This window comes from Saccostrea cucullata, unplaced genomic scaffold (genome assembly GCF_032062105.1).
Source record: "Saccostrea cucullata isolate Sc308-1 unplaced genomic scaffold, CSIRO_AGI_Scuc_v1 ctg164, whole genome shotgun sequence".
NCBI lineage: Eukaryota > Metazoa > Mollusca > Bivalvia > Ostreida > Ostreidae > Saccostrea > Saccostrea cuccullata.
The window spans coordinates 246,254-262,828 of record NW_026937694.1 but is presented as its reverse complement, the minus strand read 5'-3'; the positions used below and the strand labels follow the sequence as shown (position 1 = coordinate 262,828).

Sequence of the window (16,575 nt, the reverse complement as noted above, 5' to 3'; positions counted from 1 at the left end):
AAATAATTCACTGAAATAACACTGTCAGACACCCTTGGTTTGTGTACTTATGAAATTAAGACATGCATTCAATGCCTTCATTGGGTTCTTTCATTTTAATATGTGTATCCGGCATAAAGAATTTTTTTCTGTGCATGCTTAAAATTATTATTTATTTATTTATAGCCAATGTCGTCTTAATCATTTCAATTTTCACATTTTTTAAGCTAGGGGGTAGCTAATTACCCCCTGGCAACGTAGTTGTTGGGGATATAATAACACAATTGTTTGTGTTTGTTTAAATTTCATAGACTTGATGGCTGAATTAATCAATTATATGAATGCATGATCAAAGCTTGTTTTGGCTAATTAATAGACACAGTATATTTTTCCATTTATATGCATGCATGTTACATGTAGTAAGCTTTTCAGAAGATCTTCTATTGTTGCACTTGCAACAAAAACTTAAAAACCTATAAAGAAAATCTGTGTAAAATTCAAGTCTTTATTTTTAATCTAGTAAATAAATTGTATTGTAATTTCTTTTTTATTTTACTGCTAAATAAACATTTTGTAAGCTTTTAAACATTTACAGCTTCTTAAAGAAAAACAAAATGAAACAAAGAGCAAAGACAAAGAATGTCAGACTTTATATATACATGACTAAAAAATTAAACAAAGGGTTTTTATTTCTAGATCCATGGCATGAAATAGAATTTTCATCTTTTTGGAACCCCTCCTCCCTTGTCCCAATGTATTTGATTTACATTTAACAGTTTCACATACATTTTACTTTTCAATGTTTATAAGTTATTCATAGCTTAATCATTTTTAGATAATAAACATAATTAAGACCTGTTAAAAAATATATAATAATAAACTTTTACTTCATTGAATAATATTTTGCAGATAACAAACACAGATTCATGTTCTGCATCTATAAGCACTGTACAGAGTGTTGAAAACTGTCCATCCAGTGAGCAAGAATGGATAGAAGCTTCTCGAAGAAAAAACTGTTCAGCTTTTGCCAGCCAGTGTAGTGAACCTGACAAGTTTGTGTACCACTGTGTGATCAATCCATATCTCAATGAAACATTGGAAGTTTGTGTATATAAAAAGATCATTGTGTTTGGTATGTATACATAAGATGGCTTGTGAGTCAATGAAGGAAAGATTGGGTGAGTTTGGGGTGAAAGTTTGTTTCGTATGTTATATTACAAGTGTAAATCCTATACTTTTACGCACTTATGCCTTCACACTAGCTGGTTTCAAAATCTTAATCTATAAGACTGTGCCTTAAGTATGAAACAGAAAAATGAAATGATCATGATTATTGCATATATTGTTGTATGTATATAGTACATGTACCAGCAGTGATATATAAAATCTTGTTTGTGCTTTTTATGAATGATCTGATTTGTCTATTGTTATCCGTTTTCATCTGTCGTCGTGCATCGTTCGTCGTCTGTTAACTTTTGAACATTTTCTGCTTCTTCTCTGCAACCACTCAACCAATTTCCAGCAAATTTGGCATACAACATCTATGGGTGAAGGGGAACAAACATTGTGAATTTCATTGTCCCGCCCCCCCCCCCCCCCCGGGGCCTGAGGGGTTGGGCCAAAACTATTAAATATTATGGGGAGACAAGAAAAACATGTCACATGACTAAAAAGACATATGACGTCATAATCGGTGATGATATACATGTTAAACGTTGTTAAAATCAACAATTCTTGTGTACTTTTATTCTAAATTCTAAAATTGTTTTTTAAACATTAAATTTTAGAAATTATTATCAATAAAGTTTTTAAAGATCTTGCCACCATTTAGATATTCTGAAGTTGCCCAATCCACACATTTGTTTCTCTTTACCCTGCAGTCTAACTTTAGTGACTTCATAGACATAGTGTTTCTCAGTGCTGTGCAGATGATAAATTTCTGAAGCAAATTTTCTAAATTAATTTTTTTTTCGTGTTTGCTAGCAGAGCCTCCCTCTATTTAGATAAATTTGAATGTTTTTGTTTTCGTGTGACGTCACAATTGATTTCCCGCACTCGGATAATACAAACGTGAAGCGTTTTTATCATGCTACTTCAACGATGTCCCGTGCGATATTGAGGAAGGCTTCACCCTGTGATATTTATGCAGTTTATAATTATGATGAAGGACTGACATTCAATAATAAATTTAGAAATATTTATTGACAGAATTTTTTTTTCCAAATGAGGTTTTTGTTGTTAAAGCTACCTTGAAAAATGCAGAAATTATCCCACCCTAACACTATATAAAATTAAAACAATTGTTTTCAGATAATTTAAATACTATGAATATTCTGAAATATTTGTGTTTATAGTGATATCTATCATATTTATCGTTTTTGCATAAAAATTTGCATTATGGACTCCGTTATAGGCCCGTAAACATGAAGTATTCTAAACTCATACAAACTCTAAACAGGGCGGTATTTATGGGGCGATATCTTTTCAAAAATTCAAGAAATCCCATGGAAGGACCGTTTTAAAATGTTAAGTAAATATTAAATTAGTAATATGGTATAAGAAATACGAAAAAAATTCATTGACAGGAATTTTTTCAGCTAAAGGTCCTGTTCCTCCTTAATTAATGCAATCTTTAAAAATCTTCTTATTTACTCCTGGACATCAAGCAGTCAAACTTTTATGAATGTAATGAGCATTGAATCCTCTACCGAAATTGTGAAAGGAATGGCCCCAGGGTCAAGGGTTCTAGTGCTAGGGTGGGGCTCTATTGATTATATAGTGAAAATACATTATTTCTTTAAAAATCTTCCTCTCTGCTCCTGGGTATTAGACAAACTAACTAAGTACATAGTTATGATGAGCAAGAAAGCATTTTCAAAAATTGTGAATTTTATGGCCCCGGGGTAAGGGATTTTGTTGTTAGGGCGGGGATCAATTTATTATATAGGGAAAATACATTAATTCTTTGAAAATCTTCTCCTCTGCTCCTGGGAATTAAATAAACTAACTACCGGTAAGTATATAGTTATGATGAGGAAGAATTCCCCTTCCAAAATTATGAATTTTATGGCCCCAGGATCAGGGGTCTTGTTGTTAGGGCGTGGCTCTATTCATTATATACAGAAAATGCAGAAATTCTTTGAAAACCTTCTTCTCTGCTCCTTGGTATTAAATAAACTAACTAAGTATAAAGTTATGATGAGCAAGAATTCCTCTTCCAAAATTCTGAATTTAGGGCCCCAGGGTCAGGGATTCTGGTATTAAGGTACTTGGACACAGAATTAAAGTTAATATTTTCTGTATACCATAATATCATGAATTATATATTTTGATAGCATTTCACACAAGAATTTATTAAATATCTCACTCCATTTTAAAGTTATTAAAACTTAAAATTAATTTTTGGCAGGTTTGATTGACACATCCTTGCACTTTCACAAATTTTAACTTTATTCTTAATCCTTAGAAAATTAATGGGCTCTATTGATTATATAAAGAAAATGCAGAAATTCTTTGAAAATTTTCTTCTCTGTTCCTGGGTATTCAGCAGATGTGCTACCTATATAGCTATGATGAGCAAGGGCATTTCTTTGAGGGGAAGGGGGAAGGCTCTACTTATATACTGAAAATAAATAAATTAATTAAAATCTTCTCCTTGGTATTAATCAAACATTTTTGATTATTGCTTAATATTACTGATATGTCGAAATGCATTTTTTGTTCCTCTACTCTGTCTGTGGGTAGTAAGTATCCAAACTAAACATTCTAAGTGTATAGATTAGTTGTGATTAACAATGATACCTCTTTAAAAACTGTGAATGCCATGACGTCTAGTTTAAAACATGAATCAAATTCAATCTTTGGAAAGTTGTTGCATAATGCTCAGGTGACCTATAAGGCCCATAGGCCTCTTGTTTTATATTTTGGCTCTGCGTGAAAAGTAGGAATTGCGTTGTTCATCTTCTCTTTATCTTATGTTTTTCTGTCTAATTGCAAATTTTTCATCTACGATACCCCTTTTACTTCTGCAAACAATTTTGCAGGATATTGTACTGAATACAGCTACAGTGCAAACAGAATTCAACAAAGTCTTGGAACACTTTGCTCCGGCTTTACCCAAAACCCATGTCCAACTGGATATCCCTCTGATGAAGCATATAAATGTGAGTATATTATAATAATGAATTATATGGATATAACAAACAGAATTCAAGCCTAAAAGTCCATTTAACAATACAAAAACATGCAAAGCAATAATGGATCTAGGATCAGGTGCCATGGAGGAGTGAGCATCTCTATATGATCCGTCACACCCGCCATGTGCTCCTGGTTTTGATAGGGAAATATTGGAAAAATCAGTCAATAAATCATTTGTAAATAATGGGGAAACAATAAGCATTTAAATGACGGCCAGCATTTGAATTATAGATACAGTAAAACTTGGTTTTAACGAGGTCACTGGGACCTTTGAAATTTCTTCGCTATATGCGAATTCGTAATAACCTTATAAGAAAGTTACTAAATTTATATATCTGGGGATCCAAGATGACTTCGCTATATCCGTAAATTCGCAATATCCGTGTTCGTACTAAACGAGGTTTGCTGTAAATTGTATTTGGTGACAAGGTCATTATATCTACCATAGAACTTAGAAAATGATGACTGTAGACGAGACTGCTGGTATTATTGTTTCAGCAACTTGTTTGTCAATAACTTGCCTTATTTAAAAAAAAAACAATCATACGTAGAGCATGGTCTTGAAAGAAAAAAAAATCAAAACTGTCTTTAAAAAAAATCACTTAACAAATTGGTTTTGGTGTCTGTAAATCATTACTGCTACATTTTCAAAAGTGTCATAAGTGCTACATACTCATTACCACAACAAAAAGGGTACTGCTACATAAAAAAATATGTATATCACAGATACATCACCTTTTTCATTAGCAGCAGCTTATACATGTTCTGGTTGATAAAAAAGTACTTTACAGAAATTGACAGTGTTTTCAGGCAACATTGATTATGATAGCCTCCAGGGAATGGAATACTGCATGATGCAGTGCTGATTAATTTTGTCCAATAACAGTCAAGTATTTTTTTGTTTTAAGAAAAAGAGACCATAATTTTTTTTTTTTATAAAATTATGTATATTAGGCCATCCTTAAAAAAATGTTTGTTTGGAATTGCCGCCTGGGGGTTTTCAGACACAGGAGGGAGGGAGGGAAATTATTATTTTTTTCTACAAATTGAAGCTAATTAATAGACATTAAAAATCGCAATGAACAGTGGTGATTTTTGTTTATTTCCCTCTTTCTATTATTTGTTTAATATCATTTTGGTCTAAAATATACACAGAATGGTACTCAAGTATCAATCTTTCTTCGATGTTAGATTTTCTTATCAATTAAAAGTCAAATTTCAGCGTCAAACTTTTTCTTTATTTTAAAAATCTTTTTATAACAATTTCAGTCACCCGCGTGGAGCAGTGGTTAGAGCGTCTGCTCTAGAGTCGCGAAGTAAGGAGTTAATCCTTACGTCGCGGGTTCGAATCCCACTGTGGGACGTGGAGACCGGTCCTTCGGATGAGATCGTATAAACCGAGGCCCCGTGTCGCAGTAGGTGCTGGCACGTAAAAGATCCCTCACTGCTCAAAGGCCCTGAGTGCCGAGCATAGGACAAAATTTGTAGCCCTCCACCGGCAAGTGGTGGCGTCTCCATATGAGTGAAAAAATCTCGAGAGAGACGTTAAACAACATACAATCTATCTATAACAATTTCATTAGTGTATTTCATAGCATTTCTCTTTGCAATTTAGCCCTTCTTTTAGATAACCCTTACAAAGAGTGCGAACCACACAAAATTTCTTAAGAATAGTTGGGATGTTTTGTGGAAAAACGGGAGGGGGTGCTTGGTATGTTCTAGAGTGTTCGCCATGAATCAGTTTTAACATTCGGTTTCAAAGATTTCAAAGACTCATACTGACAGACAACATTTTTCCTTTTGTATTTGGGAGTAAACATTTCTGACCCATGTAACTGGGAACTGAACGATCAATTTTAATTTCAACATGACGGACTTATCCTATCAAGTTCAAAGGGCAATTTATTACTAGTAGCTCTTTTTAGGTATCGGTGTATCATTCCATTTAATTTTTTATTCACCTTTTATTTTTATGAAGATGCATAAATGTTCTGGTCTTCAACGCTTGAATGTTTCACATCCACTGATCCAACTTGGTCTGACATTTTGGCGGCTTTAATTCAGTCAAATCGCCACCTATATTCCCTATATCATAAATACTATGAATAAAGCGTTTTATTGACTGGTGTTGTTAAATTTATGCGAGCTCAAACCCGACTTTAAAAAGCTGTTTCGAAGAACGAACTAACTTGTAAAAAGCGATGTCGGACATAAGACGGTAAATATTTTGCCTATAAAATTGTTTGAGCGGGGGGTATTTCAATGAGGCGGGCGGCAATTCCAAACAAACTATAATTTTATTTTGGCCTTATCTGCATCTTAAGTGTATACCTAGTGATCGCCATTCTTGCGTTTGTGTTACTTTGTTTTGTTGTATCCTGACATTCTGTTATTTGGAAGTTGCATCAGTATTTTCGCGGTGCAATAAATCAATCTTCTAATCAGAATCCAAAAATAAAAAAAAAATGTGGGAAAAGTGTCTATGCCAGTCATTAGTAAAATTGAATGACAATCTGTCAATAAAATACTACTAATCCTACAGTCGTGGTCTGATTTCAATTCAACTTGGCACACAAACAAGAGTAAACCACGAGTAAAATACATAATTTGTGCATCATTTTTTTTTTATTTTTAATGAATTAAGGAATGTCTGTGAAATATCTTTGAAATGCTCTAACATTAATATAATTTTTATTATTTTTTAGGTCACCTGAGTAAACTCAGGTGACCTATTGCTATCTGTTTTCGTCCGTCGTCGTGCGTCGTGCGTCGTGCGTTGTGCGTTAACATTTGAACATTTTCAGCTTCTTCTCTGCAACCACTGAACCAATTTCAACCAAATTTGGCATAAAGCATCTATGGGTGAAGGGGAACAAAAATTGTGAATTTCATGATCCCTGCCCCCCTGGGGCCTGTGGGGTGGGGCCAAAACCACTAAAATTAGTGCAATCTTTAAAAATCTTCTTCTTTACTCCTGGACATCAAGCAGTCAAACTGTTTGCATGATTGTAATCAGCAATGAGTCCTCTACCAAAATTGTGAAATTCATGGCCCTGGGGTCAGGGGTTCTAGTGCTAGGGCGGGGCTAAATAAGTAGGTAGTGAAAATGCATTATTTCTTTGAAAATCTTCTTCTCTGCTCCTGGGTGTTAAATAAACCAACTTAGTACATAGTTAAGATGAGCAAGAGTGCCTCTACCAAAATTGTGAATTTTATGGCCCCAGGGTCAGGGGTTCTGGTGTAAGGGCGGGGCTCTATTGATTATATAGTGAAAATGCATTAATTCTTTGAAAATCTTCTTTTCTGCTTCTGGGTATTAAAAAAACTCTAAGCACATCGTTATGATGAGCAAGAGAGCCTCTTCTAAAATTGTGAATTTTATGGCCCCAGGGTCAGAGGTTCTGGTGTTAGGGTGGGGCTCTATTGATCATATAGTGAAAATGCATTAATTCTTTAAAAATCTTCTTCTCTGCTCCTGGGTATTAAATAAACTAACTAAGTATAAGTTATGATGAGCAAGAGTGCCTCTACCAAAATTGTGAATTTTATAGCCCCAGGGTCAGGGGTTCTGCTGTTAGGGTGGGGCTCTATTGATTATATAGTGAAAATACATGAATTCTTTAAAAATCATCTTTTCTGCTCCTGGGTATTAAATAAACTAACTAAGTACATAGTTATGATGAGCAAGAGTGCCTCTACCAAAATTATGAATTTTATGGCCCCAGGGTCAGGGGTTCTGGTGTTAGGGCGGGGCTCTATTGATTATATAGTGAAAATACCTGAATTCTTTGAAAATCTTTTCCTCTGCTCCTAGGAAATAAATAAACTAACTAAGTGCATAGTTATGATGAGCAAGAGTGCCTCTTCCATAATTGTGAATTTTATAGCCCCAGGGTCAGGGGTTCTGCTGTTAGGGCGGGGCTCTATTGAATATATAGTGAAAATACATTAAATCTTTGAAAATCTCTTTCTGCTCCTGGGTATTAAAAAAACTAACTAAGTACATAGTTATGATGAGCAAGAGTGCCTCTACCAAAATTATGAATTTTATGGCCCCAGGGTCAGGGGTTCTGGTGTTCGGGCGGGGCTCTATTGATTATATAGTGAAAATACCTGAATTCTTTGAAAATCTTTTCCTCTGCTCCTAGGAAATAAATAAACTAACTAAGTGCATACAGTACCGACCAGACCCAACCTGACACAAAGCAGTCCCAGAGCAGTCCCGGGGACTGCTTTCTGGGACTGCTAAAGCAGTCCCGCAGCGGTCCCAGAGCAGTCCCACAGCGGTCCCAGAGCAGTCCCACAGCAGTCCCAGAGCGGTCCCAGCAGTCCCAGCGGTCTCAGAAAGCAGTCCAAGCAGTCCCAGAAAGCAGTCCCAGTGGGCGGGGTTTATTAATTTAATGGGCGGGGCTAGCTCAGAAATGAGATTTCCAATAAACAATGGCACTATAAAAGGCAGCTGAATTTTTGTTGAGCAGTATGCCAGGAATCCTTACAATGCGAAGGCCATTTACATGTATGAGCAGTACCCGCATAGATTTGAAACAATTTGAAATAATATTTATTGGAGGAAGAAAGCTTACACACCTACATAAATGAATTACACTGAACATGAATATTTAATCACAATTATCTTGGATTTTTTTTTTGGGAGTGATACTGGCTCCCATATTTATTTTCTATACAGAAAATTAAAATTGAATTAATTACATTTCACCAGAATTAGTTTTAAATAGATCTAATCATTATAGATCATGGCCGATTTCAATACTATCGGGATACTCTAAAGGCATTTTTTTTTTAAAGTATTAGGGCTTTTGAAAAATTCGTTGCTAATTTTGCCAAGTAATATTTTTCAGTATTGATTATTCATTACTGATGTCAACATGTTAATTTAAGAATTATTGTTTTATTTGTAAATTGTATTAGTGACCAGTATAGAATCCTACGATAATGTTCAACATTAATTAATCTTGAAAGGAATTTATACACATTTCATTTTTCTTTTTTTTTTCTTTTTTTTTTTTTGCATTACATTTTTTACATAGATTGAAATTAGGGTCATTGTTAATTGAGCAGCATGTTCAATGATGTGTAACACTGATACGTGTACCCAAATAACATACATGATTGATTTTCTGCCCAAAGGCGATTGAAACCACAGGTGTTTATACCATTTTATTTATACAAATTATCGGCCAGCTGGTAAACAAAAGCAAAACAAAAAAGACATAAATCACAATTCTCAGTATTTTCAACTGTTTATTTATTTATTTATTTTTTTAATTTACTCTTTTAATAACTTTTTTTATAAATTTTAAACAAAATTCATCTGTATATTCCCGTATAATTGTTCACATTGCTTATTTTACGGAAGAATGGTGGCATAATTTTATTTTTATGTCATAAAATAAATTGTTAGATTTTTATTTGAGGGTTGCATGGAATACTCTTTTAGCGTGGTGCTTGTGAAACGTGTAGCCTTTCCAATTAAAATATCTTGTATCTAAATGACTATTGTAATGATTTGTTAAATAGTGCCAAATGCAAATTTTGAGTATTTAATTTTAGATTTAATAATAAAATAAATCTACATGTAGATATTTTTTCTCATGAGCCTGAAGTTTTGTATATTTTAGAAATAAAAATCTCCTCCTGACTTCCTTATTTAACAACTTTATTTTTAAAAATATTCTATATTACATTTGTTTAAATATACAGTCCCTAAAACTATAAATTAACTATAATACATGTAATCTCAAGTTATTAAAAGATTATAAGAAATCCTTGCTTATCAAACAGTTTAAACTCCTCTCTACTGCAAGTAAACAAAACAACAGGGAGCCTGCAAATTCAGAATACACAAGGGGGCGGAGCTATCATGTCACTCAGAACCTTTGTCACACATGAGTGAACAAAGCAGTCCCAGAAAGCAGTCCCAGGGGCAGCTGGGACTGCTGGGACTGCTTTTCATAGCAGTCCCAGAGCAGTCCCATAGCGGTCCCGGAGCAGTCCCACAGCGGTCCCAAAGCAGTCCCACAGCGGTCCCAAAGCAGTCCCGGGGACTGCTTTCTGGGACTGCTTTGGTGTCAGGTTGGGTCTGGTCGGTACTGTAGTTATGATGAGGAAGAATGCCTCGTCCAAAATGGTGAATTTTATAGCCCCAGGGTCAGGGGTTCTGCTGTTAGGGCGGGGCTCTATTGATTATATAGTGAAAATACATTAAATCTTTGAAAATTTTCTTCTCTGCTCCAGGGTATTAAGCAGATGAACTACCAATATAGTTATGATGGACAAGGGCCCATATCTTCCACAATTGTGAATTTCAAGGCCCCAGGGTCAGGGGTACCATACGGGGGGGGGGGGGGTGGTTGTACTTATATACTGAAAATGAATGAATGGTTTGAAATCTGCTCCTTGGTATTAATCAAATACCCTAAAATCTTGAAAATAAGCCGCGGCTTATTTTAAGTTTTGGTAAGAAAATGGGGGCTTATTTTCAAGACCGGCTTATTTTCAAATTGCGGCTTATTATCAATGCAAAAACTTGGTAAGAGAAGAGAGCACTCTTGTATTCATTGGCGTTTCCCGGTGTACGTCTTTAGGTATAAGGTGTACATGGTGTAATCAATCGTCTACTTTATGTTTTGAAAATGCCGATCCCGAAAAGTTAATTTCATTGTATACAGCATATGAATTTACATGAATTTACATAAACTTTTTTTAAAAAAGTAAAAATAATATATAAGATATCCGCTTGCAATTGAATCACTTGATAAATTAATCAAACACATATTTACACATATTTAAACAACTCAATTATACGGTACATTGAAATATAATTACTACCAAGCCCTGCCGATCAGCAAGTTTCTTGCCTCGGGCAGTATTACCGGACAGTTAAATGCTTTACAAACAAAAACTTCCTTTTATCCATTTACTCATTTAATTATAACAACTTTTAACACATCGTTAGCTTGTACGGGTCTAGATGGGTAATTATTGTTCTGACAATTTCGTGAAAAAAATTCACCATTTTAGCTGGTTCCGCAAAGAAGTTTTTTTTAGCCAGCATAACATGATTACTGGTAAAAAAAAAATTAACTTTATAAACAACCCTTTATTAGTAATTTTACATACGTTCATTAGTAGCTACAGACTTAGTTCATTCTATGACGTATGCAGAAATTGGTAAAGGTTAAATGGATTAAAGAAAGATAAATTTTTATTTTGCACAGTAAAAAAACGTTTTCACTCGTCAAACTTTTAAGACGAGGAAATCGTCAAACGTTTAACATGACATAGTCATGACCGGCTTATTTTCAAAACTGGCTTATTTTCGAGTAATTTTTAATGCAAGAAAAGGGTGGCTTATTTTCAAAACCGGCTTATTATTAAATCCGTCTTATTTTCAAGATTTTAGGGTATCAAGGCCTAAGGATCAGGGGTTCATGTATGGTAGGGGCACTACTGATTATTGCTGAATATTACTGATTAGTTGAAATGCATTTTGTGTTCCCTTACCCTGCGTATGGGTATTAAGTAAACAAACTAAGCAACTGCTAAGTGTATTGTTATGATGATCAATGGTGCCTCTTTCAAAATTGTGAATGCCATAGCATCTGGCTTAAAACATGAATCAAATTCAATCACTGGAAGTTGTTGCATAATGCTCAGGTGACCTATAAGGCCCATGGGCCTCTTGTTTAAGATCCTGGTTGCTATCAGCTCACTAAGAAATCAACAACAAAATATCCAACTACAGTTGAACCCTCAACTGTGGTCTCTGAAACAGGGCCTGTTCATAGTGGGTGAGTCTTGATGTAATGACAATGCATGATGATCAGGCTACCATAACAATAATATATTTATAACATTTACAAGGAAAGTGTGCCAATTTTTTTCCCCATAATTTTAATACGAAAATTGTTGTTCACAAAGTCATCATTCCAAATGAAAAAAGTGTCTACCATAATTGGTCCAGTACTGCTACACATTTGAACAAAAATTGAAAAAACCATTCCAAAAAAAAAATGAAATAAAATTAAAAAAAACCAACGACAAAAGAATACAAAGCAAACAATATGTGTTTGTGAACCATATAATTTGTACCTGGCAGTAAAAAAAGTATCAAAAACTATTTTTAGCATATAGTTCACAGTTAAGGTTACATGGTCATTAACCTTATAGTGTCATTTCAAAGAACCTTATTAGTGGAGTACGTATAAAAAAATGAAGTCTTTATCTCCTATGGTTCAAAAGTTTTGGCGAAAGCTATTTTTAGCATATAGGTAACAGTCAAGGTCAAAAAGTTCTTTGAATTGGTGTCATTGTACATGTAAGAGCTTAATTATATATGTATGCATACAAAATATGAAGTCTCTATCTCCTATGGTTTGTAAGTTATGGCAAGAGTTTTAAAATGTTATTTTTAGCTTGTAGGTCACATGTACAGTCAAGGTCTAAAGGTCATTGATCATGGTGTCTTTTGAAAGATCTTTATTAGTGGTATACATATCAAATATGAAGTCCGTATATCTCAAGTTTCAAAAGTTATGGGGAAGGTTAAAGTTGACAACATTCAGACAAGTAGAAATACAGCTAAACAGACAAACAGATAAACAGACAAATAGTTCTTAGAGAATACATATTGACCTAGCAATAAAGTTGTAGCCTTGTTAGCATATTTCTTTCCTGGAAGCCTAAGTCAATTAAGAATGCTTTTTCTCAATATTTTACATTTATTTGTGTATTTTCTTGTGTTTAAGGTCTGCATCAGATACAGAAGATGGAGGAGACAATTGTTATGTTATAGGGATAGTATTTGCAGCTCTTGTTGTTTTTGCACAATGTAAGTTCTAACTTTAAAGCTAAAGAAGGCACTGTTAGTCATAGAACTATGCAAGGATCCTTAGTTAGTGTAAATTTAAGTTTGTTCAAATTATATCCCCTTCCACGTTGTTTATTGTTATTTCTACTTCTTTCCTAGCAACAATACTCAGGTCAGCGATGTTGCCCATGAATCTCTTGTTTTTCACAAATCCTCTACCAAATTAAATCATTTTCACATTTTGATATCATAAATATATAGCAATATTAAAACGTTGCAATGCTTATAAATTTTATCTATTGCTATACATTATATGTATGCCAAATTTAATTTTGATCTGAATTATGGTTACTATTATCTAGACAAAGAGATAGTTTGTGAACTTTTTAAGCGCTGCTTGTACACAGATTTTAAAGAAATATTCACTATTAATTGTGTATCGCTACAAATTTCAACATAAATTTTGAAACAACTAGAAACTTCTGTTGTTCAAAATTTAGTATTTATTACATGTACCTGGAGTTACACAATGACTTGAGGTTAACTTTTACATTTTTGCTCTTTTTACACATTGTTAAATTATCCATGTTTTCAAATAGGAAAGTGATTGCCGGAGACTGGTACAGTACCCGCATCGTTATTCTTTACAATTCTATCGTGTTCTATCGTGCGTGTATCCTATCGTATCGTGCGTGTATCCTATCGTATCGTGCGTGTATCCTATCGTATCCTATCGTATCGTGTTTTCCGTTTATCAGGTTTTGCGTTTTCTATCGTGTTTTCCGTTTATCGTGTTTTGCGTTTATCGTGTAGATCGTTTATCAGGTTCTATCGTGTATCGTGTTTTGCGTTTATCGTATATATTCGGAAACCCTCGCTTTTTATCTTTACTATACAAAGAAACTACTGAGCTATTCCGAGTTTCTTTTTCGTTTTGTTAATAAAAATAAGATTAAATCAACCGAAAAAGAGAAAATTAAGTTTTATGCCTTTCTTTTCCATCAATATAAGAAATATTAAAGCGTAGAAGGAAACAAATTAATAGCGTATTTCATGAATGAATAAATTTAATTCATTAATAAATAATTAAATAAAAATATAAAAAAATTATATCATGGTAAAGCAGTCAAAATAAACAGTAACTCTATTTTTCGGAATGGATATTATAAGTAGATTGATCACCTGGTCTATTTTTTTTAAAAAATAATTTATCGAATTGTATGATTTATTTTGTCAAAGTTAAATACTATTGATATGATTTTCTTAAATAAATCGGAGTTACCGGAGAAAGATTTTTGGTAAGCTACGACGTTTGCGTGTACACACAAAAAGCAAATAAATAAATAATAAGCAGGGTATTGATATGTATATTTTTTCATGCAATATTCTGTTTTTTCTTGTTTATCGTCTGATAACATTAGTAATATTTTTACGCCTCTGATCTGCATGCATGCAAAATTATTTAAAGTCTTGATGTCACAAATATAATAAAACATAAGACATTAATCCAGATGATTTTAACAACGATTTTAGCCGTATACGTTCAAATTTTAAATTTATTTTTAAGAGCTAATTACAAATTCCTTGATATCTGTCTAAATTAATAAAAAAAAACAAACAAAAAAACAAAAAAAAAATTATAAAATATATTGCATGAAAATATTCTACCCAATTATCACACCATGGCTGTTTCTATAAAATAGAAGTTTTTCGTAATTTTATCTGGCATTAGATAACATAAAAATAATATATACAGGGAAAAACATGATGTTTCTTAAAAGCTTACCTTTTCGGCGTGGAAATAAACTGAAAATATAATCCATCGGGATGTCAAAAATCAAAATAAATCGAAGACCTTTCCTTACCAGAAAACTGACACGTATATGTAGCTCTCTAATTAGCACACTGTCTTCCTGTGCGGTCAACCACCCCCTCCCCCTTCTCCCATAACTGACACCTCGGCCCGTGTGTGTGATCAGCGTCAACATACCTGTACTGATTTCTCACCTGGGGTTAATTAGTAACCTCGAATACTACCTGGTTCTAATGAAACGCATCTACTTATTTTCGGGATTTTGTTCCTAACTTGTTTGAACAAAATTATCAAAGATTTAATTCAAAATATATTAAATAATTGTACAATTAATGGATTAAAAAATCATCTCATCGCTTGAATGGTTAAATAAAAATTGAAATAAATCAATTTAATGAAATGAAGTCCCTAAACTCAATCCGCTGATTTATTTCATTTCGTATAATGTTTCCAACATGTTTATGTAAATAAGTCTTTTAATAAAACTTAAAAAAAAAAATACTGCACTTCTGGTACATGCACTTTCGGATCATCGGGTTTTCTATGTAATACGGACAAAATTAATTCTAGGAAACAATTTCATTGATCGTAGAAACGGATGAAATAGTTCTAACATTCTTAACTATGAAAATTAGCTCGCATTTTTATTTTACGGTATCTTACTATAATAAAATCAAAAGAAGTCGTCTGATTCCGCCCTGACCATGCAAGACTAGTAAATACACCAAATCAATTAATAGTATTAATCGATTTATTCCATAAGTATGTAACTTTATTTAAGAATTCAATATTATATTTGGCTACTTGGTTAGATCTTGTTTATCTAATTTTAAATTGGTTACGGACTTTCAACATCCCGCCCTTCAAATATGTCTCAAATGAGATTACCTGGTCAGTCTAAAATGATTTTTAAGGTTTAATAATTCATTTAAGGATTTAACTTTTTTTTGTTATTATTAGAAACAGTACACACAGAGTTTAATAGCAATGATTTATAATTATTTAGTCGGAAAAGTCGCATTTCTCTCTTTTAATATTTGTTAATTGATTTTTCTGTTTTGTATTGTAAAGAAAAAAGTATTTAACCATTCAATGTTCATTAATAAATACGAGGTTTTAAGTATCTGATATATAAATGTTTAAATGTACATAAGCCCTAGCTTAGCGTAAACGTACATGCAGGTGTAGCAGATTCATATTCTCGTGACACAATTTACATGTATTAATGCAGAGCGCCATTATTTTAAACAATTATTTAGATTTCTATTCAGGAAATTAATTTTCTTGAACTGTTTAGTTCTTGATAGATCTATCATGTTGAATTTATTAATTTTGTTAAAGCCGTTTTCTTTAAACCTTTCTTTCGGCTGGTCTCCAACTTGTATTTTTTTCTAAGATATGAATATTTAATTGCGATTTTGGATACATCGCAGATTGTAAGATTTAGACATTAAATACAAATATTTAATTTATTGCGTTATTTTCTTCCGTGAAATAACTTGGTACTTGTAGATAAATTTATTAGATAGAAAATTAAAATGTATATTTTTTCATAAATGATAAAACTATTTATAGAGTTTAAAAATTCACACCCTTGAGAAGAAATTAAAAAAAAAATACAGTCTCCATTTCATGATAATCCCTTTAATCACTGTCAATTTTTTTTTATATAAATAAACAACTTTTGTAAAATTACCACAGAGATATAAGGTTCTTTTTATAATAATTAAATGTACTTTATAGTTTAGATTTGAAG

General features: G+C 33.0%; 1 protein-coding gene across 1 annotated transcript; it reads left to right on the top strand.

Moving 5' to 3' along the window:
- Positions 1-861: 861 nt before the first annotated feature.
- LOC134248673 (uncharacterized) lies at positions 862-13,407 on the top strand (the record flags this gene model as incomplete). Its single annotated transcript, XM_062731069.1, has 4 exons — positions 862-1,111; positions 4,023-4,142; positions 11,888-11,987; positions 12,945-13,407. Coding segments are annotated over 4 exons (564 nt in total), but the record flags the coding sequence as incomplete, so codon positions are not given.
- Between the last annotated feature and the right edge of the window lie 3,168 nt (positions 13,408-16,575).